This window comes from Protomyctophum parallelum (assembly GCF_964188405.1).
Source record: "Protomyctophum parallelum genome assembly, chromosome: 5".
NCBI classification, from domain to species: domain Eukaryota; kingdom Metazoa; phylum Chordata; class Actinopteri; order Myctophiformes; family Myctophidae; genus Protomyctophum; species Protomyctophum parallelum.
In genome coordinates, this window is record NC_139702.1 from 50,647,137 (window position 1) to 50,669,636 (window position 22,500).

The 22,500-nt window shown below is 43.0% G+C and overlaps 1 protein-coding gene across 7 annotated transcripts in view; it reads left to right on the forward strand.

The window, feature by feature from the left end:
* The window catches only part of LOC310859340 (myosin-11-like), a 114,557-nt gene that overhangs the window by 46,979 nt on the left and 45,078 nt on the right, over positions 1-22,500 (forward strand). For 6 of the 7 annotated variants that reach the window (XM_083765814.1, XM_083765815.1, XM_083765817.1 and 3 more), the window contains 10 exons: positions 9,121-9,213; positions 9,726-9,789; positions 10,941-11,039; positions 12,854-12,997; positions 14,046-14,141; positions 14,547-14,665; positions 16,869-17,021; positions 18,472-18,645; positions 19,885-20,058; positions 20,286-20,400. In XM_083765814.1, the coding sequence (XP_083621940.1) occupies positions 9,121-9,213; positions 9,726-9,789; positions 10,941-11,039; positions 12,854-12,997; positions 14,046-14,141; positions 14,547-14,665; positions 16,869-17,021; positions 18,472-18,645; positions 19,885-20,058; positions 20,286-20,400 (1,231 nt within the window). Of the gene's footprint in view, positions 1-9,120; positions 9,214-9,725; positions 9,790-10,940; positions 11,040-12,853; positions 12,998-13,635; positions 13,663-14,045; positions 14,142-14,546; positions 14,666-16,868; positions 17,022-18,471; positions 18,646-19,884; positions 20,059-20,285; positions 20,401-22,500 lie in introns of those variants that run through there. The other variant, XM_083765820.1, reaches the window with a different exon arrangement.

A 22,500-nucleotide genomic window follows, 5' to 3' on the forward strand; every position in this document is an offset into this window, starting at 1 on the left:
TGTAGGTTTAAAAAAAAAAAAACTGCATGCGAGATACTAGTATAATATACTCTCACTGAGTTACAAGACTAATTAAATTCTGTTTTTGGTTTTTACACCGATCGTTCTTCAATCTCCGGTCAAGATCCCAAACACACAGGTTTTGACAACAACATCGCTGATTTCAGTTCAAGCATCTTTTGTTTGTTTGTTTTTGGACAAAACAACGATCACCCTGACTGCATGATACATAATTATGCCGTATTACTGAATGGCAGAAACAGTCAATTTCCCAAATCCCGATTGTTTCATAAAGACTGTAGACTGATGGAGCTGATGTTGTTCGTTTGCTTTCCCCCCCTCCCTTCCCCCCGTCTTCCATGATCACCCTTTCACTGCCTCGGGGAGGACATTGGGCCCCTGTACCCCCCTGTACCCCCCCCCCCCCCCCCGACAGTGAAAGGGTCCATCACCTGTGTGAGCATGCCCATCTCCTCGTCTTCTGTCTTCATGTGACTCTCACAGTGTACAAATAAAACCAAAATGGTTCCATTTGTACACTCTCAGAGTTACAGTATACCGACCCTGTTACGGTCCATTCTATAATCTGGACCCCCTGGTGCTTGTTGTCGTGTGCTATACTGTACCATATAGGGGGGGGGGGGGGGGGTTGTCCTACTGTACGTGGACCTTTTCGGCTCTGTGGATTACTAGTGGAGCACCGTGTTCACTCTTGTGAAGTTGTGCCCTCCTGGGGGAAAAAACTAAACAAAACAAAACAGCTAGCATGCATGACTAGCATAATGACTAGCATAATGACTAGCATAGCATGACTAGCATAGCATGACTAGCATAATGACTAGCATAATGACTAGCATAGCATGACTAGCATAATGACTAGCATAATGACTAGCATAGCATGACTAGCATAATGCACGCTGGGTATAAAGACCAGCACATGTTGTGTTTTGGTTCTGGTATGCTGGTGACCAGCATGGGATGCCTGTGATTGGTCGGTGGTGATGGGATGCTTGGACATATAAACTGTGAATACTATGCATTATAGAACGTTGGCCTGCTCACCAGGGTGGGATATACTGCCTGGACAACCACATCAAATGTTATGCTATCATTCTAAACAGAGATGTCCCGATACTGTATCGGTATCGGAAAAGTATTGGTAATCGGCCCTTATTTGTCATATCGGGTCAAATATGGCAGTCTAACCACCGATCCGACACAGGGGTAAGGGGTTGACACTATGGCAGGTAAATAAAATGTTGGGGCATGTGGAGTTTGCTTTGGAGTTGCCCAAACTGCAAGTGCACATTTGAGTGAGGAGTCTGCTATAAACACAACACCAGATATATAGCTAGATAGCTATAAACACAACACCAGATATATAGCTAGATAGCTATAAACTCAACACGAGATATATAGCTAGATAGCTATAAACACAACACGAGATATATAGCTAGATACCTATAAACACAACACGAGATATATAGCTAGATAGCTATAAACACAACATGAGATATATAGCTAGATAGCTATAAACACAACACGAGATATATAGCTAGATAGCTATAAACACAACACGAGATATATAGCTAGATAGCTATAAACACAACATGAGATATATAGCTAGATAGCTATAAACACAACACGAGATATATAGCTAGATAGCTATAAACACAACATGAGATATATAGCTAGATAGCTATAAACACAACACGAGATATATAGCTAGATAGCTATAAACACAACACGAGATATATAGCTAGATAGCTATAAACACAACATGAGGTATATAGCTAGATAGCTATAAACACAACACGAGATATATAGCTAGATAGCTATAAACACAACATGAGATATATAGCTAGATAGCTATAAACACAACATGAGATATATAGCTACAGTAGATAGCTATAAACACAACACGAGATATATAGCTAGATAGCTATAAACACAACACCAGATATATATAGCTATAGACACAACACGAGATCACAACACTGATATCGGTATTCGGTATTGGCTAACACATAAATTGTCGTATCGGATCAGGAACGGAAAAAATGGGACATCCCTGATTCTAAAGAAACCAGAGCACATGAAACCAGCAGGTCGATTATCCAGTTCCAATAATATTACATATCATATTACAGTTTTTAGAGCTGGGGGGCGTGTAGAATGTCATATTGCAATTTTGGGCATGTTAAGAAGCGCTTTCGACACCCCGTGGATTGCGCAAAACGGCCTTGAATTAGTCATGGGAGTGTTTAAGGAGTGTTTGAGACGTACCCAATCAACATGTCCGTACTATTCTCTTTACCAGTCAGCTGATGTCACTTACGGAATGCGCACTTTGGGGATCGTGGTATTACATTTCTTCATGCTGGCACCATAGAAGACATGACATGACTTTGTCACATTTGGGTTAATTATTCCTATTGCACTGCATGCTGTCACCTTTATGCCTCAAAATAATTTGTTTCTATTGAAAAACACCAGTAAAATAACGTTTATTATATTTTATTTCATTCAAGTCACGATGAAGGAATGAGTTGAATGGGTGCTGCTTAATGCTGTGCCGGTGGCCCCGATGGTATATGGTCTTCGCTCGTAGCATTTTATTGAAGAAGACTTGAATTGGGTGTGATACAGCGATACAAACCTTTTTTAAAGGTTGAGAAATGAAAGAATTATGGCCGTTTCTAATCTCAACATTTTACAAAAAAAGACGCAAAAGAGCGCTGTTGCCATGTCTCATAGAAACAAGTAAATAGGTCTATAAAAATAATCCCAAAAGAAGCGCATATAACAGGGGTCTTTATATTTTAAATGAAGTGCCATGTTTTTATTTTCTAGATAGTGAGTCTGCCATATCCAGATTAATTTTAATGACACCACATTCAAATAAAAAAACATATTTTGATTATCCACAAATATAAAGTTCTTCCTTCTTTTTAAATATGTTCTTGCACATTGTTAGAATGATCATTATATATCCCCCTGCAGTCAGAGTACATAGTTTTAATGAATGAATGTGATGCATTGTGAGTTGGTAGATCTGCTATTTTCAAAATAAATCTTGGAAATTTTTAATTTAATTTTTGGATTAGCCGTCCTTAGTTGGGCAAATGCATTCATCTGGGGATCCTTGACATGGGAATGTGCTGTGTGAGGATCACTGGTTTAAACAACATTAGGAGAAAAGCCCAAATAACCACTTTAGAAACAAGAAAAGCAACCACAACTACCAATATTTATACAAGCAACTTTACAGAAAAAGAAGCCGCTTATAATAAACAGACATGGCAACACTCCAGCAGAGTTCAGAGCCGCTCAAGTGTAAAATCAAACAGTGCTTTTTGCATTTATGAGACCCACGTCTAAACGTTATGCGCTGAGTGTTTTTAGGTCAAGGGGCTTAATAGCAAATTGCGCAAAGCGAAAATAATTAACATATGGACACTCCCACAATGCTAAAATATTCAGGAACGCCGCATGCCATATGTGTGTGCGTTCAACACGGGCCGATATGCCTTTCATAATACGATTGTGCGCAGAGCGAGGGCAATTTATGTATTACCCCATTGTAAAACGGACCTTCAAAATCCAGCCCCATGACTCCACAGCGTATAATAATTATTGTTGGAACACACTTCAGAAGAGTTCTGACCTGAGTAGTAATAATAATATGAGTAGTATAGGACCCGTTTCCTGAATCCTGATTGAATGTGATTCCCTGGCTGTGGTTAATGTCTGGCGAGTTGGTTTGAAACGTCAAGGATTAACTTCTATCTAGGTCACGTCAAAGTGTGTCTCTGTCATTAACCTGCTAACCTGCTCAACTGTATTCCTGAGTAAGAGAGGGCTATATGCCTATACTGTAGAGTAGGGCTTTAACTTCTAGTGATTTTTACTAGTTGACTTGTTTTTTTGTTGATATTTGTACATTTAAAAGCTGTGTACATTGGTGACTATTCAGCATTCTATAGCTGATCTTGAGGCCTATAAAAACGGGAGAAAATTATTTATCAACTAGTCAACTAGTTTTAGGATTTACTAGTCGACTAGTTAAATAGTCGACTAGTTGCTTAAAGCCCTATACCTACAGAGAATAATGCTAGTACCCTGCAGGCTCCCTGCACGGACATTGACCAAACAACAACATTAGAACTTTCTTTCCTGGATCACTCCCTGCTCTCCAGTCTACGGTGTCTCTGCTCTCATTCCTCCAAGTGCTTCTCTCTGATTCTCTTCTTCTCTCTGATTCTCTTCTTCTCTCTGATTCTCTTCTTCTCTCTGAGTCTCTTCTTCTCTCATGCGCAGCGGTCGCCTTTAGCGATCTGATTCAGAAATGGAGGGCGGAGCTCACCGTCCACAACCAGACCAGCCCACCGTCCACAACCAGCGCGCAGATAGCAGAAACTCTAACCGCCCCGCTCTGCATCTGCTACAGTATTATATTAATATGATTAATATCAGTATTATATTAATATCAATATTATTAATATCAGTATTATATTAATATTAATATTATTAATATCAGTATTATATTAATATTAATATTATTAATATCAGTATTATATTCATATTAATATCAATAATATCAGTATTATATTCATATTAAAATTATTAATATCAGTATTATATTAATATTAATATTATTAATATCAGTATTATATTAATATAATATTATTAATATCAGTATTATATTCATATTAAAATTATTAATATCAGTATTATATTAATATAATATTATTAATATCAGTATTATATTAATATTAATATTATTAATATCAGTATTATATTAATATAATATTATTAATATCAGTATTATATTCATATTAAAATTATTAATATCAGTATTATATTAATATAATATTATTAATATCAGTATTATATTAATATAATATTATTAATATCAGTATTATATTAATATTAATATTATTAATATCAGTATTATATTAAATAGTGTCAGTAATCTGTCCTGTCACCTGTGTCTCTTCCTTTCCACTTCCTGTTTCCATGCTCCTTCCTGTCATGTGCCTCAGCGACTGAAGCCATCTGGACCCTCTCTGATTTCCTTTGCCTGGTCTGTATCTGTTACTGTATCTGTTACTGTATCTGTTACTGTATCTGTTACTGTATCTGTTACTGTATCTGTTACTGTATCTGTTACTGTATCTGTTACTGTTACTGTATCTGTTACTGTATCCGTTACTGTATCCGTTACTGTATCCGTTACTGTATCTGTTACTGTATCTGTTACTGTATCTGTTACTGTATCTGTTACTGTATCTGTTACTGTATCTGTTACTGTATCCGTTACTGTATCCGTTACTGTATCTGTTACTGTATCTGTTACTGTATCTGTTACTGTTACTGTTCTGTATCTGTTCTGAACTCCTTCTCCTGGTATCTGTATCTGTTCTGTTCTGTTCTGTTCTGTTCTGTTCTGTTCTGTTCTGTTCTGTTCTGTTCTGTTCTGCTCTGCTCTGCACTGCTCTGCTCTGCTCTGCTCTGCTCTGCTCTGTTCTGTTCTGTTCTGCTCTGCTCTGCTCTGCTCTGCTCTGTTCTGTTCTCCTCTGCTCTGTTATGTTCTGCTCTGTTCTGTTCTGTTCTGTTCTGTTCTGTTCTGTTCTGTTCTGCTCTGCTCTGCTCTGCTCTGCACTGCTCTGCTCTGCTCTGCTCTGCTCTGCACTGCACTGCACTGCACTGCACTGCTCTGCTCTGCTCTGCACTGCTCTGCTCTGCACTGCTCTGCTCTGCTCTGCTCTGGACTGCACTGCACTGCACTGCTCTGCTCTGCTCTGCTCTGCACTGCTCTGCTCTGCACTGCTCTGCTCTGCACTGCACTGCTCTGCTCTGCTCTGCTCTGCACTGCACTGCACTGCACTGCTCTGCTCTGCTCTGTTCTGTTCTGTTCTGTTCTGTTCTGAACTCCTTCTCCTGGTCTGTACTGTACTGTACTGTACTGTACTGTACTGTACTGTACTGTACTGTACTGTACTGTACTGTACTGTACTGTACTGTACTGTACTGTACTGTACTGTACTGTATCTACCTATCTACCTGTACCTGGTCTGTATCTGTTCTGAACTCCTTTACCTGGTCTGTATCTGTATCTGTACTGTATCTGTATCTGTATCTGTATCTGTTCTGAACTCCTTTACCTGGTCTGTATCTGTACTGTATCTGTATCTGTATCTGTATCTGTTCTGAACTCCTTTTCCTAACTATCCAATACAGAACTCAGGGAACATTATTTACTTCTACTGTATGTTACTACTACTATGTTACCAGTAAAAGTTCAGAACTCTACATTTACTTGAGTAAAAGTACAAAAGTATTGCTATCAAAATATACCTAAAGTACAAAAGTAAAGGTACTCATATGCAGAATGTCTCATTTCACAAGTTTTCAAATTTCAAATATTTGGAAATCTACAAGCTGACAATGCGTCACATCGCAACACATTGTGAGCTTGTAGATCGGCTATATTCATATGGCCGAAATGTTCTTTACTGTATCCATCCATCCATCCATCCATCTTCAACCGCTTATCCGTAGTCGGGTCGCGGGGGCAACAGCTCCACCAGACTGCTCCAGACTTCCCTCTCCAATACTTTGTAATAATAATAACTCATAATATCTCAAACTTATATTGCACTTTTCTGAGTACCCAAAGACGCTTAAATAATCAAAGTAACTAGTAACTATAAAGTATTCAAAATTAATGTAATGGAGTACAATATTATTTGCCTCTGAGATGTAGTGGAGTAGAAGTAAAAGTACATGAAAAATACACCAGTAAAGTAAAAGTACCTCAAAGTTGTACTTGAGTACAGTACGTAAGTAAATGTGCTTTTCCACCAGACACTTTTTAATCCATTCTGATTAACGGTTTACCTTCATGACACCATTATTCACATCGTCCTCGTTTGACTTTGACTTTCTCTGATCCCAGAGTCGGTAGGTCTCTTGAAGGTGTCTTTTTTTAACCCATTCTGGGCGGGAACCCCTTTTGGTGTTTTAAAGCATTATGTTATACTTTACCTATTGAAAAATATCAGATCTACAAGCTCATAGTGCGGCACTACCGAGTGCCGCGCTACGAGCTTGTAGGTCTGCTATTTTTGAAAAATCGTGAAAAATCCGGCACAAATCTTTGAATATTCTTTCAGATCGAACGTTTTTAACTCAAATCTTTGATTCTGAGGGGTTCCTGGAATAACATATATTCAGATTTGGGGTCGGCAGGCCAATTCCATAATAATGTTTGGGATTCCTTTATTTTATTTTATTTTTTTAGATACTTTTTTTGCGGCTTACGCCTTTTTATTGTTTTTTTTGAAGGGACAGACAGTAGGCTGACAGGAAACGGGAGAGAGATGGGTGGGGGGGGATGACATGCAGTAAAGGCCGTGTCGGGCTTGGGAGTCGAACCCGCGGCACACTGCGACTGGATCACCAGGCGGGTTCCCGCAGACGGTCACATTCCCTGACATGAAATATTGAGCACCACTGATACAGAAGACTGTCAGGATTTAGAAGACATGTTTAAAATGTCGACGTCAGGTCTGAATGGGTTAACGGAGCGCGTTAGCGTGATGTCACTGGTGATGCTGCGCTAAGGCTCCCTTTGATCAGGGGGATTAAGGCAACACTGAGCGAATGAAAGGCCGGCTAATCAGCCCATCGCCATGCTCCCCTAACGCAGCTGAAATGTGTGAAATGATTGAACTTTTCTCTGTAATTCCTCCTTAATTAAATTCAGCTGGAATGTGTTGAAACTCCTGAAAACATCCACAAAGAGCTGTTTAGGTATTTAATCAACATATTGATTTGAATTGTCACGAATCACGATATGAGAGAATGAGACTATATTGGACCCAAACAGAACCAGAATAACAGGTTCACAGGCTGCTGTTCCAAGTCATAGGACCAGAATAATATAGTGACTTTAACCCTCTAAGACCCAGCGTTGCTTTTTAGCAACAATTTTATTTTAATTAATTACTTTTTTTTTTTTTTTTCTGTTCTTTTTTCACCTAAACGTCATCAGTGATGTTCATTGCAATGCCATTTCAATGCATTGGTCATGATATTTGCATATAAATACCCTAAACAGAGGCTGAAATTCACACAAATTAAAAATGTCTGGACAATTTTGATTTTTTTTTAACCTAAGACTTTTGACCTTTAACCCTAATAAAAGTAGGTACAATAATTGTAATATATGTTTTTTTGTGATCATTAGAATGTCTAGAATATGTTTTATTCATTATTGTGAAAGATATCCCCCAAATGTAAATTATTAATTTATTATATTATTATATAATTATTATACATTTTTCATCAAACTTTATTTTATTTTATTTTTTTTAACATATTTTTTAGTCTTAGTCCTAGTAGTACAAAGTAGTAGTAAGGTTGAAATCTATTTTTTGCAAGTAGAAATTAATGCGGGTCTTAGAGGGGCAACGACGCCTACGGCAGTCGGCTACGGCAACCGGAAATGCTCCCTCAAAAGAAAAGAAATAGTATTAATTTACCTTTGAAATGTATTTTTCCACTTTTCATTGTTAGGCTCAAACCACACCATTGATTGGCCTTAGTAGTAGTTGCACAGTATAGTTTCATTCAGGGCCGGATTAACACCTCTGAGGGCCCCTGGGCACTGAAGCTCGAAGGCCCCCCCCCCTTCACCCGCTCGCAACATTTTTGCTGTTTTTTGGAGCCGTTTTATGCCGTTATATTGGCCTATTTCCGGTCGACATTTTCTGTGAAAACCCCCCCCACCCCCCTTTTTCTTTTTTTTTTTTTCTTTTTTTGAGGGGCCCCTGGTGCCCAAGGGCCCCTGGGCACGTGCCCAAAGTGCCCATATGGTAGATCCGGCCCTGGTTTCATTAAACCATTATCCACCAATGGCAGCTGCAAGGAGTTGCATTGGAGTGACATCTCCTTAAAACTGTCTTGTTGCGAGGAGTTGCATCGGTGTGACATGTCCTTAAAACTGTCTTGTTGCGAGGAGTTGCATCGGTGTGATGTTACACCGATGCAACGGTTCATGTTGCCGTTGAATGTTAATGTTTCTGTCGACCCACCGTATGTCCAAACCACCAGGGGGAGCTGGAGAAGCAGTTGTTGCAGGCCAACCCTATTCTCGAGGCCTTCGGAAACGCCAAGACCATCAAAAACGACAACTCCTCTCGATTCGTGAGTTCACCCACACGCAGGAGAACGTTTTTAGTTTTATTTATGTTTGAGCATGACGCTAGATTTCAAAGTGTCTATTAATGGTATGAAGGATGAATTAAGCAATATTACACCAGAGGGTGTGGTTTAACTGTCTCGTTCATGACCGCATCACTGTCGTGGCAATACGCACGTTAAACCACACCCTCCAGTGTAATATTGCAAGTTCTACAGTTACCCTTAAAACTAAGAAAATCGCTGAAAAAACATATTTGTTTTAATGACAGATGTAGTCACTATGACCACAAATGTCTCAAGAAACTAGCTAGCCTATCCACCGAGTTTGCTAGCGCTCTGGGAGAACAGAGCAGCTGAATTCTTTGTTTTGATTAGGTGTGGAGTGGTGCTCGTTTGAACCACAGGCTAGAAGGCTGTTTCAACCAATCGGGTTGCTCCCTCAAAACGACCTGTTGTATAATCTTGTGTAAAGCGTCTTTCCATCCCTAACCTCTGCGTCGTCATCTTCCCTGCAGGGTAAATTCATCCGTATCAACTTTGACGTGAACGGCTGGATCGTTGGAGCCAACATTGAAACTTGTATCCTCGTGTCTTGTAACAGTGTGTGTGTGTGTGTGTGTGTGTGTGTGTGTGTGTGTGTGTGTGTGTGTGTGGTTGTGCAAGTGAAAAAAGGGCACCTTGTGCAGCGCGTAGGAACCGGCCGCTTGCCTTTATAGAGCGGCGCAGTCCCTCCCCTTTTCAGAACGACGAACGGCCCAGGAAATGAAAACGCAATGCATTTCCCCATAGGCAGTTTTTATTTAATTTATTTAAAGACCTTTTAACCCATTCTGACCTGAGATCAGATTCATACGAGGTTTCCACTGGACACACTGGTCTGATGAACCCATTCTGACCTGAGATCAGATTCACACGAGGTTTCCACTGGACACACACTGGTCTGATTAACCCATTCTGACCTGAGATCAGATTCTAAAAATGTCAGTCGTTCTTCGATTTAAAAAAAAAATAGCAGACCTACAAGCTCGTAGCGCGCCACTCGGTGGCGCGCTATGAGCTTGTAGATCTGCTATTTTTCAATAGCTAAAGCATAACATGATGCCAACACCAAAATGGGTTCCCGTTCAGAATGGGCTAAGCGTCGTACAAAGCCAACTCTTGTCGTGACAAATCATAACAACAAACAATATTTTGGACCAAACAAATAATTACAAAGAAGAAAAACAACAAAAAAAGTGTTGTAACCTGCCGTTTTTTTCTACTTTCTAATTCTTTGTTTGGTCCAAAATATTGTGTGTGTTGTCATGATTTGTCACGACAAGAGTTGGCTTCGTACGACGCTTAAAAGGTCTTTAAATAAATTAAATAAGAACTGCCTATGGGGAAATGCATTGCGTTTTCATTTCCTGGGCCGTTCGTTGTTCTGAAAGGGGGAGGGACTGCGCCGCTCTATAGTGTGAGATTTATAGATTTTGGGGCATAAATAATATAATATTTTTTTTAAGGGCGCATTGCTGTCCAGAGGGCAAGGTGTGTGTCAGTGTGTGTGTGTGTGTGTGTCACTGTGTGTGTGTGTGTGTGTGTGTGTGTGTGTGTGTGTGTGTGTGTGTGTGTGTGTGTGTGTGTGTGTGTGTGTGTGTGTGTGTGTGTGTGTGTGTGTGTGTGTGTGTGACTGTGTATTGCATAGAGCACTGTGCGTGTGTATTGTGGTCCTTAGCGGCTGACCTCAGACTTGCTGGAGAAGTCTCGCTGCATCCGGCAGGCCAAGACAGAGAGAGCCTTCCACATCTTCTACTACATGATCTCTGGCGTCAAGGACAAGCTCCGCGGTAAGTTCTGACCTGAGATCAGATTCATACGAGGTTTCCACTGGACACACACTGGTCTGATTAACCCATTCTGACCTGAGATCAGATTCTAAAAGTGTCTTCGATTTTTCAAAAAATAGCAGACCTACAAGCTCATATCGCGCCACTCGGTGGCGCGATATGAGCTTGTAGATCTGCTATTTTTAAATAGCTAAAGCACGACATGATGCTAACTTTAACCCATTCTGACCTGAGATCAGATACTAAAAGTGTCTATTACATCCTGACAGTTTCATTATTAACCCATTCTGACCTGAGATCAGATTCTAAAAGTGTCTTCGATTTTTCAAAAAATAGCAGACCTACAAGCTCGTATCGCGCCACTTGGTGGCGCGATATGAGCTTGTAGATCTGCTATTTAAATAGCTAAAGCACGACATGATGCTAACACCAAAATGGGTTCCCGTTCAGAATGGCCACATTGTGTTGTACAACAAATAGTGAAAATATGGATTTACAAACTCATGTATGAAAATGTTTTAAAGGACAATATGTTTCCTAATGTCTATTTACTTCAGTTATACATTCTGTAATACAAGCATGTCGGGTTGAAAGGGTTTAATGGTTGAGAAATACACCAAAACAAGTCAGCTCAGCTCAGTTGCTGCTGCTGCTGTTAGATTGCTTCTGTTTAAAGGTATATTCAGTGATTTCACTCAAAAAACCTTAGGTTTCGTTTTTGGCTGTGGGACCCAGCCTTTCGTCCAATCAGGATAGAGAGTCAAAAACGAAACCTAAGGTTTTTTGACCCCCAGGGGTTAACTGGGGACAGGGAGGAACTCCTTATATGGCCAGCACACTCTATAGTAGGGAGGATTATCACAACAAAACAAAAACAAAAGTGATATTTGAATTAAGTGAAATCACTGAATATACCTTTAATTGTTAATACTAGCCCTTACCCGTTGTGAGACGGGCGCAGTACCCGTTTTCGCTTTTTTAATTCACTAATAAATTCATTATTAATTCATAATTTGTGACCAAATTTGACTAGGAGACTGCCATTGGATTATTTTTGAATTTTTGTTTTTTTCATTTCATATCAAAGCAGGGAATCATATCTTCAAAGTGACATATTGGTTGTTCAGTTTGACCCACCAGTTTTGGGGATATGGCTTATAGAGTAATGTCTGGCAGAGAAACAGCGAGTTGAGAAAACAGGCTTGAAAAAGGTTCACTTCTGTAGACTCTAACATTACACCTAGCTACATGTTTAAGCATTTATTTCATATTTACATGTCTTCTGTGGTCTCTAGCATTACACCTAGCTACATGTTTAAGCATTTATTTCATATTTACATGTCAATTTCAGCTTTGACACTTATTTCAGACATGCTCTAGTATGTGAAGAGTGCCTGTGCTATAAACTCATTTTGAAAAAAAAAAAAAAGTTTTTCTCCTCTGGTGAAAAGCTGGAATGTGCGCAATGGCAGTCTCTCAGTCAAATCTGGTCACATTTGTTAAATCGGAAAAAGGGCTTCGTTAAGACCTCCATATTATTATGGTCAATGCCTGTGTGAAAAGTGGGGGCGATTTGGTGCAGGCGGTGAGGAGATATGGCGTTGTTTCTGACAGACAGACATTCAGACATTGACTGAATTATAGTATGATTTATGCTTTATGTTTAATTCAATTAGTTAAACACAGCTGAAATCTTGTGACACCAAACATATGCATACTGATTATACTGCTACACACACACACACACACACACACACACACACACACACCCCGTGGTCTCTGTAAACCTCCGGTCTGGTCTCCTGGTCTTCCAGAGGAGCTGCTCCTGGAGGACTACAAGAACTACCGCTTCCTGAGCGCCGGAAACGTCCAGATCTCTGGACAGGACGACGACGTGATGTACGAAGAGACCATGGAGGCCATGAACATCATGGGCCTCACAGAGGAGGAGAGAGTCGGTAAGACCATGGGCCCCACGGAGGAGGAGAGAGTCGGTAAGACCATGGGCCCCACGGAGGAGGAGAGAGTCGGTAAGACCATGGGCCTCACGGAGGAGGAGAGAGTCGGTAAGGCCATGGGCCCCACGGAGGAGGAGAGAGTCGGTAAGACCATGGGCCCCACGGAGGAGGAGAGAGTCGGTAAGACCATGGGCCTCACGGAGGAGGAGAGGGGTCGGTAAGACCATGGGCCCCACGGAGGAGGAGAGAGTCGGTAAGACCATGGGCCCCACGGAGGAGGAGAGAGTCGGTAAGACCATGGGCCCCACGGAGGAGGAGAGAGTGGGTAAGACCATGGGCCTCACGGAGGAGGAGAGAGTCGGTAAGACTATAAGCCTCACAGTGGAGGAGAGAGTCGGTACGGAACCGTTAGATCATAGGCCTCACGGAGGAGGAGAGAGTCGGTACGTCATGGGCCTCACGGTGGAGGAGAGAGTCGCTACGGAAGCGTTGGCTCTGATTAGACCAGCATGGGCCCCACGGAGGAGGAGAGAGTCGGTACGGAACCGTTATATCATGGGCCTCACGGAGGAGGAGAAAGTCGGTAAGACCATGGGCCTCACGGAGGAGGAGAGAGTCGCTACGGAACCGTTAGATCATGGGCCTCACGGAGGAGGAGAGAGTCGGTACGTCATGGGCCTCACGGTGGAGGAGAGAGTCGCTACGGAACCGTTGGCTCTGATTTCATTTGGGCTACAATGGGATGGTAGCCTGGCCAATGGGATGGTAGCCTGGCCAATGGGATGGTAGCCTGGCTCCAGCCCTGAATAGCTAGCCACGCTCATTAAGAAAATATGTTCTGGCGATTCAGATGTGTTTCCTATGTCTCTGTCTCTGTCTCTGTCTCTGTCTCTGTCTCTGTCTCTGTCTCTCTCTCTCTCTCTCTCTCTCTCTCTCTCTCTCTCTCTCTCTCTCTCTCTCTCTCTCTCTCTCTCTCCAGGCATCTTAAAGGTGTGCTCCACGGTAATGTGTTTCCTATGTCTCTCTCTCTCTCTCTCTCTCTCTCCAGGCATCTTAAAGGTGTGTTCCTCGGTAATGCAGCTGGGTAACATTGTGTTTACCAAAGAGAGGAACCAGGAACAAGCCGCCATGCCAGACAACACAGGTTAGGTTTATATTCACACATACATGAAGACATATTACACAGGTTAGCTTTATATTCACACATACATGAAGACATATTACACAGGTTAGGTTTATATTCACACATACATGAAGACATATTACACAGGTTAGGTTTATATTCACACATACATGAAGACATATTACACAGGTTAGGTTTATATTCACACATACATGAAGACATATTACACAGGTTAGGTTTATATTTACACATACATGAAGACATATTACACAGGTTAGGTTTATATTCACACATACATGAAGACATATTACACAGGTTAGGTTTATATTCACACATACGTCCAGTGGAAACCTCGTATGAATCTGATCTCAGGTCAGAATGGGTTAATCTTATCTGTATGCTGACTCTATATGTCTCCCTCCTCAGCGGCCCAGAAGGTCTGCCATCTGCAGGGCATCAACGTGACAGACTTCACCCGTGCCATCCTGACGCCACGCATCAAAGTGGGCAGAGAGGTGGTGCAGAAGGCCCAGACCAAAGAGCAGGTATAGCCGGGGCGCTGTGCTGTCCTTGGACATGTTCCAGAGCACTGTGAAAACACAGTGTTCTGTCATTCTTAGATTGCAGTTAAGCTAAGAGACGTTGGGCTCCATTTTCGTCACCGCTAAACCCCTTATCCCTAAACTTCTTTGCCTTGTTTTTACAATTTTGCTAAACATTTTTGAATAGTTAAAATGGCCAGTCTACAAGCTCACAATGTGTCAATGTAGATTGGCTAGTTGAACTATTCAAAAATGTTTTTCAAAATAGTAAAAAAAAGGCAAAGAAGTTTAGGGATAAGGGGTTTAGCGCTGACGAAAATGGAGCCCTATATTTGTCGGTTCCGATGAATTGAATATAAGTAGCCTTGCCGAGCCATGAGGCCCATAGGGCAGGAGCCTATGTCCTGTTTCTGTAGCCATGGGGCCCATAGGGCAGGAGCCTATCTCCTGTTTCTGTAGCCATGGGGCCCATAGGGGCAGGAGCCTATCTCCTGTTTTTGTAGCCATGGGGCCCATAGGGGCAGGAGCCTATCTCCTGTTTTTGTAGCCATGGGGCCCATAGGGCAGGAGCCTATCTCCTGTTTCTGTAGCCATGGGGCCCATAGGGGCAGGAGCCTATCTCCTGTTTTTGTAGCCATGGGGCCCATAGGGCAGGAGCCTATGTCCTGTTTCTGTAGCCATGAGGCCCATAGGGGCAGGAGCCTATCTCCTGTTTCTGTAGCCATGAGGCCCATAGGGGCAGGAGCCTATCTCCTGTTTCTGTAGCCATGGGGCCCATAGGGGCAGGAGCCTATCTCCTGTTTCTGTAGCCATGAGGCCCATAGGGGCAGGAGCCTATGTCCTGTTTCTGTAGCTATGAGGCCCATAGGGCAGGAGCCTATCTCCTGTTTCTGTAGCCATGAGGCCCATAGGGGCAGGAGCCTGTCTCCTGTTTCTGTAGCCATGAGGCCCATAGGGCAGGAGCCTATCTCCTGTTTCTGTAGCCATGAGGCCCATAGGGCAGGAGCCTATCTCCTGTTTCTGTAGCCATGGGGCCCATAGGGCAGGAGCCTATCTCCTGTTTCTGTAGCCATGGGGCCCATAGGGCAGGAGCCTATCTCCTGTTTCTGTAGCCATGGGGCCCATAGGGCAGGAGCCTATCTCCTGTTTCTGTAGCCATGGGGCCCATAGGGGGCAGGAGCATATGTCCTGTTTCTGTAGCGTGAGGCAGCTTGATGTACAAGTACACCCCCTGGACATGACGCTAGTATGTCGCAGGGACTTACCCCCAATCCAGTGACCGTTGATAAACAACAGAATGAGACCCAGACCGTTGATAAACAACAGAATGAGACCCAGACCGTTGATAAACAACAGAATGAGACCCAGACCGTTGATAAACAACAGAATGAGACCCAGACCGTTGATAAACAACAGAATGCTGGCCAGCGCGGAAGAGGAAAGACACAGTTAACTGGCAGCTGTTTATTTTAATTTGTATTTATTTTTTGAGTGCGTGGAGGCGTGGCTCCTGCTGGTTGATTTCAGTACTAAATTTCCAATATTCGCAAAACCAAAAGAGCATCAAAAGGATTTGAGACAATACGGCTGGCACTCAACTGTATGTACCATGTGACCCGGCCTTGGGATTGAACCCCGACCTCGCAGTCTCAGGGCGGACACTCTAACCACAAGGCCACTGAGCTGAGGGATTGAATATGAAGGACCCCAATGGAAACGAGTGCTTTCCTGTGTTTTAAATCCTCTCGGCAGACCTTGTGTTGAACTGTACTTTCCTGTGCTTTTAATAAAGTATTCAGTCAATCAATCGGTCAATCACCAATCAATAATTGTGTTAATGTATTCATTAAATGCCAATCACAAGTCTAAAATCTAATCGATGATCAATGCTCTGAGTTAACGTCTGTCTGTCTGTCTGTCTGTCTGTCTGTCTGTCTGTCTGTCTGTCTGTCTGTCTGTCTGTCTGTCTGTCTGTCTGTCTGTCTGTCTGTCTGTCTGTCTGTCTGTCTGTCTGTCTGTCTGTCTGTCTGTCTGTCTGTCTGTCTGTCTGTCTGTCTGTCTGTCTGTCTGTCTGTCTGCCTGCCTGCCTGCCTGCCTGCCTGCCTGCCTGCCTGCCTGTCTGCCTGTCTGTCTGTCTGTCTGTCTGCCTGCCTGCCTGTCTGTCTGTCTGCCTGCCTGCCTGCCTGTCTGTCTGTCTGTCTGCCAGGCTGACTTTGCCATCGAGGCCCTGGCGAAGGCGATGTTCGAGCGCCTGTTCCGCTGGCTCCTGGGCAAGGTGAACAAGGCCCTGGACAAGACCAAGCGGCAGGGAGCCTCCTTCCTGGGCATCCTGGACATCGCCGGCTTTGAGATCTTTGAGGTAATAACCGTCGGTGACCACCAGGTGTCAGTCACAGACCACTGAGCTCTCATCCTTTGTGCATATCGACTAGAACTAAGACGAAAACTGTTCGTCGACTCCTTTTTTTTTCACTGAGGAAAACTAAATGGAAACGAAATTTAAAAAAAAGCTATGACGACTAAAACTAAGACTGAATATATTGATAATTTCGTCAACAAATGAACACTAGACTATAATGTTAGGAAGGCACTAGTGGACAAGAGATCCGGTATAAGTCATTTTACACTTGGTTGCAGGCTGAAAATAGCCGATCTACAAGCTGCGACGCGTTGTGGCTATTTTCAGCATGCAATCAAGTGTAAAATCAGCCATTACGACGGCATCAAGGCCCGCCAAAATACATTGAAATCAACTGTGACGTTTAACACTCCTGCTGCTAGACTATTTCAAGGCTGTCTTGGGCTATGCTAAGGGATTAACATTGGACGAAGGAACTATTTCGGGGCCCACAGCAAACTGTTCTCTTATAGCGAGAATCACACCGCATACATCAAAAGAAAGCCCAACTTGTCCACTTCAATTTAAAAATGAATCATGATTTTACCATCTTCCATTCTGGAGATATTGACCTTTTTCTAAACACCTGCTTTTTCCTGCACTCTGCTCGCTTGAAAAAACAGCAGAGATATGGAAGGTTGAAGTTGACAGACATTTCAGTTCAGTTTTTTTTATATGAACACAAATAATATCATATACATACTACACACTGAATGAAAGCCCTGAATGTCTACTTTTAGGAGGAAAACAATATACACATTGATCCCATGTACAGTTTTTCAGTAATTGGCTATTGAATGCAGCTTGCGCCCACCAGAGAGAACTTTAGAGAAGGCATGGACCTGAACAACTATTATTCACAAAATAAGGCCTATAGTGACATGTACATACTATATACCGTATGAAACAGAAGACTCTGTGCTTTCATAAGAAAAAAACTAATACTGTAATAATAATAAAAATCACACCCCTGTGATCACTCCACAGGGGTGTGATTTTCTTTTGTTTTTTTCTTATGAAAGCAGAGAGTCTTCTGTTTCATACGGTATATAGTATGTACATGTCGCTATAGGCCTTATTTTGTGAATAATAGTTGTGCAACCTCTAAATCGCCCCCCCACAGACCGTGGCACTCTGAGGTTGGCCGTGCGTCCAGCAGGTGGCAGTAAACCTGTTTAAACGACAACTAGATTCCGGGTGACTAAAATGTGACTGAAACGAAATGAAAAAGACTAAAAACTCAAATCTAAATGTTTGCTGCCAAAAACAAAACACTGACCTCCACCTCTTCCACCCCTCGTCCGGTCCGGTCCGGTCTGGTCCGGTCTGGTCTGGTCTGGTCCGGTCTGGTCTCTGGTCTGGTCTCTGGTCTGGTCTCTGGTCTCTGGTCCGGTCCGGTCTGGTCTCTCAGGACAACTCCTTCGAGCAGCTGTGCATCAACTACACCAACGAGCGGCTGCAGCAGCTGTTCAACCACACCATGTTCATCCTGGAGCAGGAGGAGTACTCCAGGGAGGGCATCGAGTGGAACTTCATCGACTTCGGCCTCGACCTGCTGCCCTGCATCGAGCTCATCGAGAGACCGGTGAGTCACTAAGAATGTATTCTGCCCTGCATGGAGCTCATTGAGAGGCCGGTGAGTCACTAAGAATGTATTCTGCCCTGCATGGAGCTCATCGAGAGACCGGTGAGTCACTAAGAATGTATTCTGCCCTGCATGGAGCTCATTGAGAGGCCGGTGAGTCACTAAGAATGTATTCTGCCCTGCATGGAGCTCATCGAGAGGCCGGTGAGTCACTAAGAATGTATTCTTGTAGGGATGCTAGCCCCTCCTATAAGTCCAGCTTTTGGTGTGTGTGTGTGTGTGTGTGTGTGTGTGTGTGTGTGTGTGTGTGTGTGTGTGTGTGTGTGTGTGTGTGTGTGTGTGTGTGTGTGTGTGTGTGTGTGTGTGTGTGTGTGTGTGTGTGTGTGTGTGTGTGTGTGTGTGTAACCCACATTTTGTCCTATAACACAAACATTAAATGCCATTGACAATGAACAGACAATTCTGTAAACACAAAACATTGATATGATGTATCGTAGCTGTCTGGAGGAAACCTCGTAACTCATAACTTTTGAGGTTTTTGATAATTTTTTTCTCCATAAATCATGAAATTGAACACCCTTTACTTTACGTCTGTGTGTTGTTTCGAAAATATTGAACCAATGGAAAGTAGTAAAAAGAAAACGCATTGGACATTTCAAAGTCGGGTCTAAATGGGTTTAACCCATTTTGGGGCGGGAACCCCTTTTGGTGTCAGCATCATGTCGTGCTTTAGCTATTGAAAAATAGCAGATCTACAAGCTCATAGCGCGCCACCGAGTGGCGCGCTACGAGCTTGTAGGTCTGCTATTTTTTGAAAAACCAAAGAACGACTGACATATAGAAACATAGCTTTTTCAGAAAACTGTCAGGATGTAGAAGACATTTTTAGAATCTGATCTCAGGTCAGAATGGGTTTAACCCATTCTGAACGGGAACCCATTTTGGTGTTAGCATCATGTTATGCTTTAGCTATTGAAAAATAGCAGATCTACAAGCTCGTAGCGCGCCACCGAGTGGCGCGCTACGAGCTTGTAGATCTGCTATTTTTTTTTTAATCGAAGAACGACTGACATTTTTAGAATCTGATCTCAGGTCAGAATGGGTTCATCAGACCAGTGTGTGTCCAGTGGAAACCTCGTATGAATCTGATCTCAGGTCAGAATGGGTTTAAACGACGTCCCCTGAAAGGTGTGTCTATACATTTAGTGGAGTCTACTCTATACCTCTCTCTCTCTACAGAACAACCCTCCAGGCATCCTGGCTCTGCTGGACGAGGAGTGCTGGTTCCCCAAAGCCACAGACGTGTCGTTCGTGGAGAAGCTCATGAACACGCACGCCAACCACTGCAAGTTCGCCAAGCCCAAACAGCTCAAGAGCAAGACGGTGTTCTCTGTGCTTCACTACGCAGGGAAGGTGAGTGAGTGAATGAATGAATGAATGAATGAATGAATGAGTGTGTCTGTGTGTGTCTCAGGTGGATTACAACATGTTGTTCTGTGGTGTGTCTGTGTGTGTCTCAGGTGGATTACAACATGTTGTTCTGTGGTGTGTCTGTGTGTGTCTCAGGTGGATTACAACATGTTGTTCTGTGGTGTGTCTGTGTCTGTGGTGTGTCTGTGGTGTGTCTGTGTCTGTCTCAGGTGGATTACAACGCAGACCACTGGCTGACGAAGAACATGGACCCTCTGAACGACAACGTGACCACTCTGCTCAACGCCTCCTCCAGCAACTTTGTGCAAGACCTCTGGAAAGATGGTGAGATATTTATCGAAATATATACACATAATAATTATATATATATATATATATATTGTATCGTCCTATCAATATTGTGATATTGATTACTTAGTATTAGTAGTAGTAGTTGTAGACTACCCATAATAACACTAAACTACCCTGTCCCCTCACAGAGGACACCATGACTATAATAACACTAAACTACCCTGTCCCCTCACAGAGGACACCATGACTATAATAACACTAAACTACCCTGTCCCCTCACAGAGGACACCATGACTATAATAACACTAAACTACCCTGTCCCCTCACAGAGGACACCATGACTAATAACACTAAACTACCCTGTCCCCTCACAGAGGACACCATGACTATAATAACACTAAACTACCCTGTCCCCTCACAGAGGACAGACACCATGACTATAATAACACTAAACTACCCTGTCCCCTCACAGAGGACAGACACCATGACTATAATAACACTAAACTACCCTGTCCCCTCACAGAGGACACCATGACTATAATAACACTAAACTACCCTGTCCCCTCACAGAGGACACCATGACTATAATAACACTAAACTACCCTGTCCCCTCACAGAGGACACCATGACTATAATAACACTAAACTACCCTGTCCCCTCACAGAGGACAGACACCATGACTAATAACACTAAACTACCCTGTCCCCTCACAGAGGACACCATGACTATAATAACACTAAACTACCCTGTCCCCTCACAGAGGACACCATGACTATAATAACACTAAACTACCCTGTCCCCTCACAGAGGACAGACACCATGACTAATAACACTAAACTACCCTGTCCCCTCACAGAGGACAGACACCATGACTAATAACACTAAACTACCCTGTCCCCTCACAGAGGACAGACACCATGACTAATAACACTAAACTACCCTGTCCCCTCACAGAGGACAGACACCATGACTAATAACACTAAACTACCCTGTCCCCTCACAGAGGACAGACACCATGACTATAATAACACTAAACTACCCTGTCCCCTCACAGAGGACACCATGACTAATAACACTAAACTACCCTGTCCCCTCACAGAGGACACCATGACTAATAACACTAAACTACCCTGTCCCCTCACAGAGGACACCATGACTAATAACACTAAACTACCCTGTCCCCTCACAGAGGACACCATGACTAATAACACTAAACTACCCTGTCCCCTCACAGAGGACACCATGACTATAATAACACTAAACTACCCTGTCCCCTCACAGAGGACACCATGACTAATAACACTAAACTACCCTGTCCCCTCACAGAGGACAGACACCATGACTAATAACACTAAACTACCCTGTCCCCTCACAGAGGACACCATGACTAATAACACTAAACTACCCTGTCCCCTCACAGAGGACACCATGACTAATAACACTAAACTACCCTGTCCCCTCACAGAGGACACCATGACTATAATAACACTAAACTACCCTGTCCCCTCACAGAGGACAGACACCATGACTAATAACACTAAACTACCCTGTCCCCTCACAGAGGACACCATGACTAATAACACTAAACTACCCTGTCCCCTCACAGAGGACAGACACCATGACTAATAACACTAAACTACCCTGTCCCCTCACAGAGGACAGACACCATGACTAATAACACTAAACTACCCTGTCCCCTCACAGAGGACAGACACCATGACTAATAACACTAAACTACCCTGTCCCCTCACAGAGGACACCATGACTAATAACACTAAACTACCCTGTCCCCTCACAGAGGACAGACACCATGACTAATAACACTAAACTACCCTGTCCCCTCACAGAGGACACCATGACTAATAACACTAAACTACCCTGTCCCCTCACAGAGGACACCATGACTATAATAACACTAAACTACCCTGTCCCCTCACAGAGGACACCATGACTAATAACACTAAACTACCCTGTCCCCTCACAGAGGACAGACACCATGACTAATAACACTAAACTACCCTGTCCCCTCACAGAGGACAGACACCATGACTAATAACACTAAACTACCCTGTCCCCTCACAGAGGACAGACACCATGACTAATAACACTAAACTACCCTGTCCCCTCACAGAG